Here is a 13,481-nt window from a genome sequence, read left to right as displayed (position 1 = left end):
CCACCGGGGCTGGACAGGAAATGCCAAGGAGTGAGGCAGTCCGGGTGGGGAGGGTGAGCCGGAGGGGCACAGTCCCCTGACGAAGAAGGCAGACCCTGGATGCAGGGCCAGTGTTTCCCTAATCTGCTTCAGAAGCCAGAGATCTCAATTTTTGTCAGCTCTTGACTTTTAAATGTTAGCAGCAGACCAAACCAAAGCACAACCGCAGGCCGTGTCTAGACCACAGGCCTCTCAGCTTGCAGCCTCTCCTCTGGAGGTTGAACAGGAACTGCCCAGGTCCCTGAAACACACCCACCACTTCCAAGGCCTTAGGGGAAGAAAGGTCTCGTGAACGCGACAGAACAGGCCCGGAACTGCAGCCACTGGTGACATTCCTGTTAACTTGCAGCTCCACTGAAGAGAAGAGAGCAGAGACCAGAGGGTCTTTCTAGGGAAGCAAGTGTGGCCTTCAAGAGCCCCCAGACAGGAGTCAAAGATGAGAGCACTCTCAGGTGGGTCAAGAAATGAAAAGGGTTTATTAGCCCGCTTCCAGGACAGGGACTCGGGGCAGTGGCTGGCCTCAGTGTTCTCACATTCAGAGGGATTAAAAAAGAGGCAGCAGTGACACCTGCCTGACTGCGTTCCCTCGGTCTGATCTACACAGCTTTGTGCTCACAAAAACCATCCTCTCCTCCTGCAGGGAGGACTCAGGGCCTGGAGGAAGCGAATGGCTTGGCTCTACTCGTGGCGCATAGAGGCAGAGTGGACTGGGGACCCCGGGCAATAGCCATTCTGTTCACTCAGAGCAATACTTGGATCTGGAAGGGAGGGGCAGCGGGGGGCACTGGGCAGCCATTCTGAAGGGCCGCTGCGCCAACTCCAAGGCCGGGGCCGCTCCCACTCCCCGATGCCTCGGGCAGGTTTTAAATTTATAAACAAGTCAAAAATCCAAGCAGCATTAATTTAGGGGAACAAAGAATGGCTTAAAAAACCACCATGGGAAGGGGCAGGACAAGGAGATGGTGAGCATCCAGAAGAGGAGGAGGAGGAAGCAGGAAGAGCCAGTACACCCCAGGTACCGTACGTGCTTCTGCGACTCCGCGGCGGGGAGGCCCTTCCTTCCTGCTCCCCCACTGACGGCCAGTCAGCAGGGGTTCGCTGCAGCGGCCTTGGGACGAGCCCTGGAGCTCTGTGTGGCCACTGACCTGGGGAGTACTGTGGACTGACCCCAATCAACCTCCCACCTTCACCATCAGGCAAGTGAAGAAGCTTTTAACTCTCCTGTCCAAAGTCCTCTGAGAACTTCTTCACTTTCAGGAGGTCTTCTGCATTCACAGTGGGCCGAGTGGTGGCCAAGGACCGGAGCATGTCCGACTGCAAAGAGAGGTGCAGGCAGGTGAGGGGGGCTGGGCTCCACGCCCAGCTGAGTCTCAGTCCCACACAGTCCAGGCTGGGAAGAGGGGTGGGAGAGCCCTGCCTCTGAGGTCACCCCCAAGTCCCAGATGCAGAACTCCCACTGCCTGGCTTCTGTCCGAAGGCCTCCTGGGGCAACCCATGACATTTCTAGACGGCCTACTTCCGGTTGAGGGAATCTTAAGTTCCTGTTATCTCAACTCCTGTGAGAAGCTCTTTGTAAGTGCACGCCCACCACACCAGGCCCAGTGATCTTGCCTGACACTGCCTCACAGGACAGGCAAGACCACTGGCAAGGCTGAGATAAGGAGAGGCCAGGAACAGTGAGCTGAGTGGCTGCCTGTGCAACCACACCAAATCAACAGTGTTAAAGACAGTTACTGGTTCCTTCTGGGTAAGAAGGCCAACCTCAAAGGGACCAAAAAAGCAGTCCTCACCTGGCCTTTACTCTTCCTGTTGAAGAAGATACAATTCTAACACTACGGCCTCCATCCTGGGTCCCCACTGGGTCTGGTATAAGGAGCGCCAGCTCCAGAGCCCCAGAGACCATTCTGCCTAGGAGGAGCCACACAGCACAGAACATGGAAGGGGAGGAGCAGCTTTTATGCTTGGACCGAAACCCCTAGGTTCCTGGGCTCTCTGTAGTCCTCTCTCCCAGCCAGCCACTTACCATGCAAACCACAGGCTCTAGGAGTTTGTCACCAGGGACATCCATCCAAGTCATCTCCATGGCCCCTGGGTCCCCCGGAGAGCATGGGGTCAGGAGGTCATCGATCATAATGCTAGGGTTGGTGCGGGAAGGGCCACAGACCTGAAACCAAACAGGAGCCTGACTGGCTGCAGGGGCTGCCCCTTGGCATCTGGGGACACCTCGGGTTTCTGAGCCCTGAGAAGAAAGTGACAGCGTGATGTGGACGAAGGCTTGGGTTTCTAGGTCAGCAGTCTGATCTGACTGATGGGCCCCTTCAAACTCTTGGGCTCTGGGAGTCTGGGTGGCTCCAAATCCAATTTCAGAGGTTTGCGATCAGCATGCTGTTCCAGCTGTTGTTCTCCAGAACCGTAATCTGTGACCCAAAGGCCTAGAAAGCTTCCTTAACTCATCAACTCCATCAAATCTCACCATGAACGCGGTGATGTCAAGTGTTTTTCCAACCAAAGACTGCCTGCTCCGTTGGCAACATTTCCCCAAGTATCTCCAGGGCTCAACGCTTATGTCCTTCAATTCCTGACTCAGTTCACCCAGGGTGCCCCATCCATTAAGGGTGCAACCTACCCACACCCCCTCCCAATCGCAGAACATCAGACCTCCCTCCCTGGCTGTTTCCCCCATCACCCTTAAGAAAGGAGTCTTTGCTGTCTGTCTCCCCGACTAGGAATGAGGCTCGGGTAAGGGTTTCTGTCGGCTGTGGTCACAGGTGTCTCCCCAACATGCAGAGCAGAGCCCGCAGTGCCCGCAGTGACCCTGACAGCCATCTACCGCATGCATGCACTTCCTCTGCGTGGTGTGCCATTTTATGCCCCTAGCTTTCAGACACGCAGCAGGGCCCACCACAAGCATTAGCACAGGGCTGGCACAGGTGGCGGGGGTGGTGGTCATGGCGCCCTGTCCTCTGGCATCACCCGATTTGAGGTGGTTGCCCTCAAGCCAGCATTGCGGGGGTCGTGGAGCAGGTACAGCCCTGCCCCTGGAGGCACTTAACCTCGGCTCCCAAGACGTGCTGTCACCCAAGCAGCCAGAGAGCCAACACCCCCTTTCCTGTGACACTTTCTAAGCGGCTCCCTGTGGGCCCACTCACCTTTTTGAAGTGTGTTGCTGACTGCACTTTCCTCACAGGCTGCATGAGGGAGTCCCGCACAATGACACTGATGTCTGCGCCCGAGTAGCCTTCTGTCTTCCGGGCCAGCTCGTGGATGTTGGCCTCTGTGAGGTTGTGAGGAGTGCTCCCCAGATGCAATCGGAACATCTGGGCACGGGCAGCCTCCTCCGGCAATGGGATATAAATTCGCTTTTCAAACCTAGAGAGCCAAGCACACGGCAGGACTTGAAAGAGGAAGGTGGGACGGTCTCAACGGAGAGGCTCGGAGGCCCTCCAGAAGCCGGCCTCACTAAGGGCTCTGCAGACTCGGAGAAACCGCCAGAGAAACAGCATCCAGCTAACATGCCCGCTGCCAGCTGCAGGCAGACTACGGCTGGAGACAGACCTCGGCCCTGGGCTCCTCCAGGGAAGACTCACCTCCTTCTAATGGCCGAGTCCAACACCCACGGGATGTTTGTGGCACCTAGCACCAGAGTCCCATCATTGTTGTTCCCCACCCCTGTGGACAAAGGGAAACACAGACACCAACTCAGCACCTGCCAGGCTCAGTCAGGACCCGGGGTGAAGGACCTTGGGGGCTCTGTGTCCTGAACTGGAGCTGTCCCCGGATACCCCCATCAGGGCCCTGGCAAGGCTTACTGGGGTACAAGCCCCACAGCCCTGCCCACCTCGGGAGGGGCAGAGAGGCGGCCGGCCAAGGCCGCAATGAGAGGGAGTTAAGAACTGCTTCTCTGCTAGTCCCTCCACCGTAAGAGCAGTCAGGTTCAGCTGCAGCTAAATACCAAAGCCCAGGGCTGGCTTCAGGTGGGGCAGGGAGTGGGGAGGGGGCCCGGGACTGGCACACACCCTGCATCTGGACTAGGAACTCCGTTTTGATCCTGCGGGCAGCCTCGCTCTCATTCTCATTGCGGGATCCGCAGAGCGAATCCACCTCGTCGATGAAGATGATGGAGGGCTTGTGCTGCCGGGCCAGCTCGAACAGATTCTTGACTAGCCTGTGAGGCGAGACATAGGTGGGATCCCGGCCCAGGCCAGGCCCCTGGCACCACCCTCCTCTCGCCCTTCCCTTGGAGAGGCTGAGTCGACAGAAAAAGCAGTAGTAACAAGTCCTTGGGCAGCCCTGCACTGGGAGGAAGAGCAAGCCTCAGCATCAGTCTTGAATCCCGGCAGCCCTGCTCATTAGCTCTGGACAAGAACAAGTCCCTTCCCTTCCTCTCAGCCTCAGTCTCCTCATCTGCAAAATGGGAGCCGGTATAGGGAATAAGTTAATTGTATAAAGTCCCCAACGGAGGACACTTAGCTGAAACCCAGTTACTGTGAGTGCCTTTCCTTTCCCCTCATGTGGACTCATGGCTCCCAGTGACCTTCCAGTCTCGGCTGGCTCTGTCAGGACAGTGTCCCACCTGACAAGCTAACAAGACACCCCTCTCCCGGCGCCTCTGGGAGGCGAGTCCAAGGGCAGGGAAGCCGGACTGTGAGCAGCCACGGCAGCCGCCGTGGGAGCGGAGCCTGGGTGGACTCACTTCTCGCTCTCCCCCAGCCACTTAGACATCAAGTCTGAGGAGGACACAGAGAAGAAGGTGGAGTTGTTGGCCTCCGTTGCCACTGCTTTGGCCAGGTAGGATTTCCCTGTGCCGGGCGGTCCAAAGAGCAGTATCCCCCGCCAAGGGGTACGCTTGCCTATGAGAAAGAATGAACTTGAGTGAGCTTCTTCCTGGCTGGGGAAAGGGAGAAGAAAAAGCAGAGGGGCCGGAGTCACGGTAAATACGGCCGGGAATAAAAAGCTCTACGAGACGACTTTGCTGTAGGAGCAGAAGAGTCAAGGCAACTAAATCACCTGCCAAGAGCTTGGTCCTGGCCCTGGCTCCTGACCCCTGGGACCCGGCAAAGTGATGCTGGCTGGCATTGGTTCCTGACCCTGCCTACCACTGGAATGATTCAAAGTTCTAGTCACAAAAGTGTCTCTGACATGGAAAGAAGCCAAGGAGTAGGTGAGCACGGGGAGCCAGCCCTGGACCTCACCTGCTAGGGGCGAAGGGAGCCGAGTTGCCACCTACCCCCGGGATGTCTGCATCACGGGGGCCCTGAGCTGGAGCTCTCAGAAGCCTGACTTTTGTGCACTGAGGCCTAAAGTGGCTTAACTCTTACCTGTGAACAAGTGTGGGAATTTAATTGGCAAAATGACAGCTTCTTTGAGGGCCTCCTTGGCTCCCTCCAGCCCAGCCACATCATTCCACCGGATGTTGGGCTTCTCCATCACGACGGCACCTGCAGGACCAAGACAGAGCCTTCGACCTGGAGCCTGACCCATCTGGGGGTCCCTGCCACCACCCACCACTACCCACCACCACCACCCACCACCACCCTCGCCCCCTCCCACCACCACGGGCCTCAGGCTGCTTACCCATCAGCTGCTCTTGCAATTTCTTTTTCTCTGGATTATCCCCTTCACTGTCACTATCGCTGCTGGGAAAGGAGACAGAAGACAACAGGCTGGAGTGAGAGGCAGCGAGCAAGGAGGCTCAGAGAGCGAGGCCAGGCTCTGACGGCCAGCCTGGTACTAAACAGACACTTTCCTTTCTTGACAGTGGTTGAGAGGTCCGCAAACAAGGCACCCCAAGGATGTCGGGGCTACACGTCGTCAGCAATCCCCTCTGGATCCTCCAGGAAACACTCTCCTCACCAACTCTCGCTTCTTCATGAAGGGCAGAGAACAGATGTGTGCGCTCTCAAGAAGGCCGGTGGGGGCCCTGTGCTCTGGCTGGACTTTAAGAGCAGCCGGGCAAGCGCTGGGAGCTGCCCCTGGCCTTTCACAGGGACTCCCAGCAGGACAGGACGTGGCTGTGTCTCCAAGGCTGAGCCCGATCTGGACACAAGTCACATGTCATCCTCAGAACCCTTCCAGGCCCCTGGGCGGGTCCTCTCAACCCAGGAGCAGAGCTCCCCCCTCGGGGGTCGGGGGCAGAGCTGACACGTCACCCTTCTCTCTCCTACTCCATCAGCTCTGGGCTGCGCACCCTCCCTTCACCTCCAGGACATCATTGGCCTTTGTGCTCAAACCACAGGTGCGAGGTGACAGGCTGTGGAGGGAACGCTGGCTGTAGAGTCCAAAACAGAGGCCCCAGGTCTGGGTCCAGACTCCATCAAGTAACAGCTCTATGACCACAGCCATCCCTGAACCTCTCTGAGCCTGCCGCTGTCCATCACGTGAAGATGAGAACCTCTGATAACACAGCTGGCACTTATTTGACCCTTACTGTGCTCCAAGCTCTCTTCTCCGGGCTTTTCCTGCATTATCTCATTTGCTCCTTAGGGCAACACTGGGAGGGAAGTCCCACTACCTTCCTCCTCCTACAGATGAGGAACCTGCAGGCCCAGCAGGGTCACGGCGCTTGTACAGGGTCACACGACTAGGAAGTGGCAGAGCCAGGCTGGATCCTGACAGTCTGGCTGCAGAGTCCAGGGCTGACCCCCTACCCTGCCCACAGCTTTTCCATACAGATCTAGTGAGACAACGGATGTATGTTTCCTGTAAAGGGCTTGGTGGGGGAAAAAAAAAAGTGAAAAAAAACAAAAAAAAGGGCTCGGTGAAGGCAGCTGCAGCCATCATCTCTATTACAAGTAGAATTCCCCAAAGGACAGCACCAAGATGACAGCGACGCAGGAAACGGACCCTGCTCGCAGGGGTGCCGACCCCCGAGGGTCCTCCACTCCTCCGTACTCACCCCTTACTCTCGCTTTGATTCTCCTTGACTGGCTTCTTGCCATGCTTCTCTTTGTTTCGTAAGTAATCCTTCAGCTTCTCCGCCCGGTCCAGGTACTGCATGCACTTGGCTCGAATGCTCTCCTTGGCTTTGTCACTGTGTGCTTCATCTGCAGAAGGGGAACCGCGGGGGGGGCCCCTGTGAGCTCCGTGTGCCCGCCCTCCTCTCACCGGGGCTCTGAGGCTAGGGAGGGCCCTGTGGGGGACTCACATTTGATAGCGTGCAGGAAGTACTCCACGGCATGCTGGTAGAGCCGGAGCGCCTCCTCGTAATTCTTGGCTTTATCCTCTTCTGTGGCTTTTGTCACCAGATCAATGGCTTTCTGGAAAGGCAAAACACACAACCCAGTGCTTCCCACGAGATCCAGAAAGCCCCTGGGTTCTGGGCAGCAGGAGTACATTGATAAGAGATATTGCTAGGCCCGGGAATCCATCAGCTGCAGACCTTTATGTTGGCCTACTTGTCCAACATCAACTACAAAGGCCTTGAAAGGAAGCTTTAAAAGACAGCTGTCCCGCTCCACAATACACTCATACAGTTAAAAGCAACTGCCTTCTCAGTCATGCGGAAGGAAGCCTGATCAAGTATCTCAGGTTAGGGCTCAAAGGGAGAGTTCACATTCTATTTCACAATTTCAGGGGAAAGAGAAATAGAGCTGGACTGAGAGCCTGCAACAGGGCAAACAGCAAAACCAACTGATTGCTGCGCTGGTCAGCATGGAGGCCAGAAACTGCCCTTGAACTTGTGGTCCAGAAAGGACCCAGCCAGCTAGGAAAGTCCTTCGTCAACCTGACAGTTTTATGATATGGACTTAAAGGGATCTTAAAGGGATCTCTACTTTTTTGTATTAGCTCAACTCACTTCTCTAGGCTCAAAAGAAAAGACACTTTCCTTAAAGTTGATTCCTAGGGAAGGGATGCTTAGCCACGTGACTCAATACATGAATACCTCGAGGAAGAAAAGTGCCTGCGTACTTCAAAGGCATCTATGTGCTGCCAGTGGTGGGGAGTGAGCTTCCAGACCCTCCTAAGAACTCTGCAAGAGTGTCTTTGTGAACCTGCTAAATCCCACAGGCCTGTGCTCTGGACCGAACTGAAAGCCTGCTGGATCTCTCAGGCAGCTGCCCCACACCTACACATCCAGTTTTAGAAACCATGGCTTCACCAAGCTGGGAAGCACCACCAGAATTATCCTCTTCAAACTGAGACAGCACTAGACAGCAGGCAGGCAGAGACCACTGGCCACACAGTGAACAATAAGCCTCCTGACTAGCTCTTGGCAGGGCCCAGGGCCTTTGTGCAGCCCTTTCTCATCTGAAAATACGAAGTCTCAGAAAGACACAGAGAGTTCTACAGAACTAACAGATTGGGACAGGTCAGGCCAGGCTGACGTCACACAATCTCACCAGCTTGAAGAGATGAGGAAAAGCTACTGTTTTCTAGCTCCCTATACTCCTTACAAACAGATGATGGCTGGGAGCCCTGAACCTTCCCGGATGATCAGCTTAAACACAAACTTCATGTGTTTACTGTCCTCCGCGACGCCTCTCTTCAGACAGACATGAAACGGGGTGTTCCTGTCACCGGCGGCTTCTCATCTCCAGAACACACCTCCAGGTCCTTGGCCTTTTCCACTCTACACACTTTGCTTGGGTCTTTTTTGAAAGGGGGGTTCAGAGAGATACTATAGGAATGCTCTGTTTCTCAGGTGGCAAAGCGGGCCCACCCCTGCCCCCCGAGATCCTCAGTGCACCTCAGAGTACACTCACCGCTTCCGGCAACCATACATAGTTTTTCACATACAAGGGGTGCGAGTTGCAATTTAGAGTCAAAACAGTTTTGCTTAACAGGAGGGAAAGGCGACAAAACTGTCAGCTCTGTGCAATATCTAGTAACAGGTGTGGCTAAGGATGAAAGAAAAGGGTAACAAAGACATGCTAACAGATGGTAAACTTTCCATAAAGGACCAGAATGTGGATATTTTAGACTCTCCTGCCCTATAATCTCTGTTGCAACCACTCAACTCTGCCTTTGTAGCCCCAAGGCAACCAGAGACAATACGTAAACGAAAAGAGCAGGGATGGGTTCCAATAAAACTTTACAGACACTGGAATTTCAATTTCATGACTGTCACATATCATGAAACATCCCTTTTTCCAGACACTTAAAAATGTAAAAACCGGGGCTTCCCTGCTGGCTCAGTGGTTAAGGAACCCGCCTGCCAGTGCAGGAGACATGGGGTTTGACCCCTGATCCGGGAAGATCTCACATGCGATGGGCACCACAACTACTGAGCCAGTGCTCAAGAGCCTGGGAGCCACAGCCACTGAAGCCCTCGCACCCGAGAGCCTGTGCTTTGCAGCAACAGAAACCACCACGATGAGAAGCCTGTGCCCAGAGAGCAGCACCTGCTCTCTGCAACTAGAGAAAAACCCACACAGCAATGAAGACCCAGGACAGCCAAAAAATAAAATGAAATTTTTTTTTTCAAAAATGAAAGAACCCATGACACAAGATCACATATTATGATATATACTTCCATTTATATGAAATGTCCAGATTAGACAAATGCTTAGGGACAGAGAATGGATTAGTGGTTGCCTAGGGTTGGGAGAAATAGACAGTTGAGGGCTGGAGAAGTGTGACTGCTCAAGGAGGCAGCGTTTCTTTCTGGAGTGATGAAAGTGTTCTAAAAGTGATTGTGGCGATGACTGCACAACTCTGGGAAAGTCACTCAGTCATGTCCAATTCTTTGTGACTCCACGGACTATACAGTCCATTCCATGGAATTCTCCAGGCCAGAATACTGGACTGGGTAGTCTTTCCCTTCTCCAGGGGATCTTCCCAACCCAGAGATCAAACCCAGGTCTCCCGCATTGTGGGTGGATTCTTTACCAGCTGAGCCACAAGGGAAGCCCAAGGATACTGGAGTGGGTAGCCTATCCCTTCTCCAGCGGATCTTCCCAACCCAGGAATCGAGCTGGGGTCTCCTGCATTGCAGGGGGATTCTTTACCAACTGAGCTATCAGGGAAGCCTCTGAATATACTAAAAGCATTGAACTGTACACTTTAAATGAGTGAATTGTATGGCATGTGAGTTATATCTTAATAAAGCTTTCCTTTAAAAAAAAAAAAAGGAAAAGGCATTCTTAGCTCATAAGCCCTAGGAAGGTGAGATCTGCAAGCCATGTTGGTCCACCCCTGTGATAACAGCTTCCACTGGTAGCTGGTAAGGTTTGGCTCTGGACACCAGCAAATTCCTGGCCTAGTACCCACTGTATTCCATGCCTCTGTTCCCCTCTTTCGCTCCACCTGGAGTAACTATCCCTGCTGGTATCTGCCATCCCATTCTTTGACTACCGACCCAAATGCCTCTTCTTCCTCGACCTCTTGCCCAACTCCCCGAAACACTGTACCTGTCACCACTTAATGAGCACTTAATATGTTGCTGACATTGTGTTAAGAATGCCTCACCTGAATCACTCGATCTAGAGCCACTATCACAACAACCCTACAGGGCATCACCCCATTTCACTGACAGGGAACCCGAGACTCCAAGATCAGCTAACGAGCCCAAGGTCACATGCTAGTGAGGGGCAGAACCGAGATTCAAACTCAGGTCTGAGACAAGAGCGCGCTCCTGTTTTCCTGCCCAGCTAGGGCCAGCAGCACCTGGAGGACGGGTCAGTCATGCATCCAGGTGGCGCCACCCCAGCACCACCCGACGCGATCCAAGGAATGAATGAAGGGTCTTAGGCCGAGAAGAGGAAATTGGAGACCGGGGAAGGAACGGGGGCCTGTTCGAAGGGAGGCAGGAGGAGAAGAAGGGAGATCCAGCAGCCCGACCGCGGGCCCGAGCTTGCCGGACGTCTCTTGTGAGGCCCGGGTGAGGCTGATCCCCAAGGCAGCCCCGGGTCGCCAGCTACACACAGCGACCTCGGGGCTCGGCCCGGTCTAGCGGGGCATTCTAAACGCGAAGCGACCCATGGTTCAGAGCGCGAGAAAAGAGAAACGGGCACAGAGCGACCGGGCCGGGGCGCGAGGCCGCGGCTAGGAGGAGGCCGCCCGCCCGGCCGCAGGCCCCGCCGCGCCTCCTTCGGCCTCCGTAAGCCGGGCTGGGCCGCGCCGAGGTACCTGGAGGGTTGACGTTGTCATTTCATCTCCTGGGTCTGCCCCACACCCCGCGGCGCTGCTTGCGGCCTCGGTCCTGCCCCGGGAGCCGAGGAGCTGGTCCGGCGCGGAGAGCCCGATGGGTCAGCGATGGGCGCGGGGAGGGCGGCCGCTCGCAGCCGGAGCGGAGTCCGAGGGTGAGCGAGGAGCGCGGCCCAGAGCGGTCGGGCCAGAGCCGTGCGGCTGCCCCCCGGCGGCCACGGCTGGCACTGCAGGCCGCAGCTCTCAGCCGAGGCTGTGGGACCCGGGCGTGAGCAAAGGGGCGTGTCGGGGGCGGGGCGAGACTGGGTCCCCCTAGGGGGCGGGGCCAGAATCGCACTGGAATGAAATCAAGTCCTGCATCCCACTTGAAATAAATCATCTATTGGGCAGGTTTTTCCTCTCACAATAAGCCTGACTTCTCAGAGCTTTGGGTTCCTGATGTTTAATAAGTTATACTACTAATAACAATTAGTATCTGCCTTCTCTGCCTTTTGGAGGAAATGAATGAGCGAGCTAATGTAAACAGTGTACCCCACACTGGGTCTTAGACCCTGGTTACTGTTATTAAGATGCCAGTGGCTCTGTCTAAAGCCAGTTCTGTTTTTCTTTATATTACTTTTCTCCCTAGGAAAGTGATTTTCTTAGGTCTCCAAAGCTGGAGGCTCTACCCAGGAGATCTTAAGCATAGCAGATTGGTTATTAACAGAAGTGCAGCGTGTTTAAAAACCAATAGGAAGAATCCAGTAAAGAAAGCTAGCCAATGGGAATGGGACCAAAGCCTAGGTGGGTGGATTGGCTGCAGACAGTAAAGTGGGAGCGGAGAAGATAGATGCCTACTTCGGCTGGGCAGAAGATAACAAGACCTAAGGAGAGTACCTTTGGATGGCTTCTGTTTTCTTGGTGAATTAGAAGAAAAGAGAATCTGCTGATAGAGGGAGAGAAAGTGGAAGGCCTGTGGTTTGAGGAGAGTAAGGGTGGTTTGAAATCATTTCAAGTGAACAAAGGTGATAAAGGGTGGCAACTCATAAATGTATAGAGGTGACAATTTGTGTATCTGTTAATCCCAAATTCCTAATTTATCATCCATCCCCCTTTCCTGCTTTAGTAAGTTTGTTTTCCATGACTATGACTATTTCTGTCTTGTAAATACATTCACTTGTACCATTTGAGATTCCACTTATAAGTAGTGTATCTGTCTTTCTCTTTCTGACTTCACTTTGTATGATCACCTCTGTCGTTGTTGTTGTATAGCCTGTAAGTTGTGTTGGACTCTTTTGTGGCCTCATGGACTGTAGCCCTCTGGGCTTCTCTGTCCGTGGGATTTTCCTGGCAAGAATACTGGAGTGGGTTGACATTTCCTCCTCCAGGGGATCTTCCCGACCCAGGGATCAAACCCTCGTTTCAGCATTGTAGGTGGATTCTTTACTATTGAGTCACCTGGAAGGTACATGATCATCTCTAGGTCCATCAGGTTCCTCCATTTGACTGCAAATGGCACTATGTCATGCTTTTTTATGGATGAGTAGCATTCTATTGTATATATGTACCTCATCTTCATCTATTCCTCTGTCAACAGCCATTTAGGTTGATTCCATGACTTGGTTATTGTGAATAGTGCTGCTATGAATATTGGGGTGCACGTGTCTTTTCAAATTAGTTTTCATCTTTTCTGGCTATATGCCCAGGAGTGGGATTGCTGGATCATATGGTAAATCTATTTTTTTTTAAGGAACCTTCACACTGTCCTCTACAGTGGCTGCATAATTTGTTCTTTCTCACACAGCACTTTACTCTATTGGGTTCTGATGACGCTGAGAGTGTGACACTTGTTGTAAACCCAAGCTTGGACCAGTAAGTCAACTCTGCTTAGCCCATACGACTTCATAAAATCAGACTGGCTCACACCAAGGAATGGGTTCTGAGCAATTTTTTAAGGAGCTTCTTGGTTGAGAGCAAGAACAGTGTGGGGGAGGAGGAATAAAAACAAGGTTTAGGTTAGTAACATTTTGGAGAGGTAAGGCCAGGGCAAAATTATGCCGAGATATCACACAAAGTGACTGATGCCAAAATAAATGGAGCACTGATCTCCTAGCAAGATCCCTGAGAAACTCTCACCTCACTTTCCTCTGTGCAACTGAATGTATGATAAAGCTCAGATTGATCCAGTGATTAAGTTCTCGTCACACAGATGGTCAGTGGTAGAACTAAAACAAAAACTAAGTTTTTAAGAGTTTGGAGTTGCCCTAAATCTATTTAAAAATGGCATCAGAAGAGGCTAAGATGTGACAACGAAACACATGTGATACTGGATAGGATCCTGTGCCAGGCAGGAAATGGAGACATTCATTGCTGGGAAG

The 13,481-nt window shown here is 53.5% G+C and overlaps 1 protein-coding gene across 2 annotated transcripts; it reads right to left on the bottom strand.

The window, feature by feature from the left end:
• Positions 1-512: 512 nt before the first annotated feature.
• VPS4A (vacuolar protein sorting 4 homolog A) lies at positions 513-11,232 on the bottom strand. Of its 2 annotated transcripts, none has more exons than XM_068992222.1 (11): positions 11,107-11,232; positions 7,184-7,295; positions 6,935-7,082; positions 5,614-5,675; positions 5,358-5,477; positions 4,733-4,889; positions 4,056-4,204; positions 3,627-3,708; positions 3,189-3,408; positions 2,063-2,203; positions 513-1,353 (listed from the first exon to the last, which is right to left on the bottom strand). In XM_068992222.1, exons 1-11 carry the CDS (start codon positions 11,125-11,127, stop codon positions 1,252-1,254), a joined length of 1,314 nt encoding a protein of 437 aa, XP_068848323.1. In that variant the 5' UTR covers positions 11,128-11,232; the 3' UTR covers positions 513-1,251. The 2 variants fall into 2 exon arrangements, with proteins under 2 accessions (XP_068848323.1, XP_068848324.1); XM_068992223.1 differs by having other exon boundaries at positions 5,614-5,672.
• Between the last annotated feature and the right edge of the window lie 2,249 nt (positions 11,233-13,481).

Source organism: Capricornis sumatraensis, chromosome 20, assembly GCF_032405125.1.
Source record: "Capricornis sumatraensis isolate serow.1 chromosome 20, serow.2, whole genome shotgun sequence".
In the NCBI taxonomy this organism is placed as follows: domain Eukaryota; kingdom Metazoa; phylum Chordata; class Mammalia; order Artiodactyla; family Bovidae; genus Capricornis; species Capricornis sumatraensis.
This window is presented reverse-complemented; position numbering and strand designations above follow the sequence as displayed.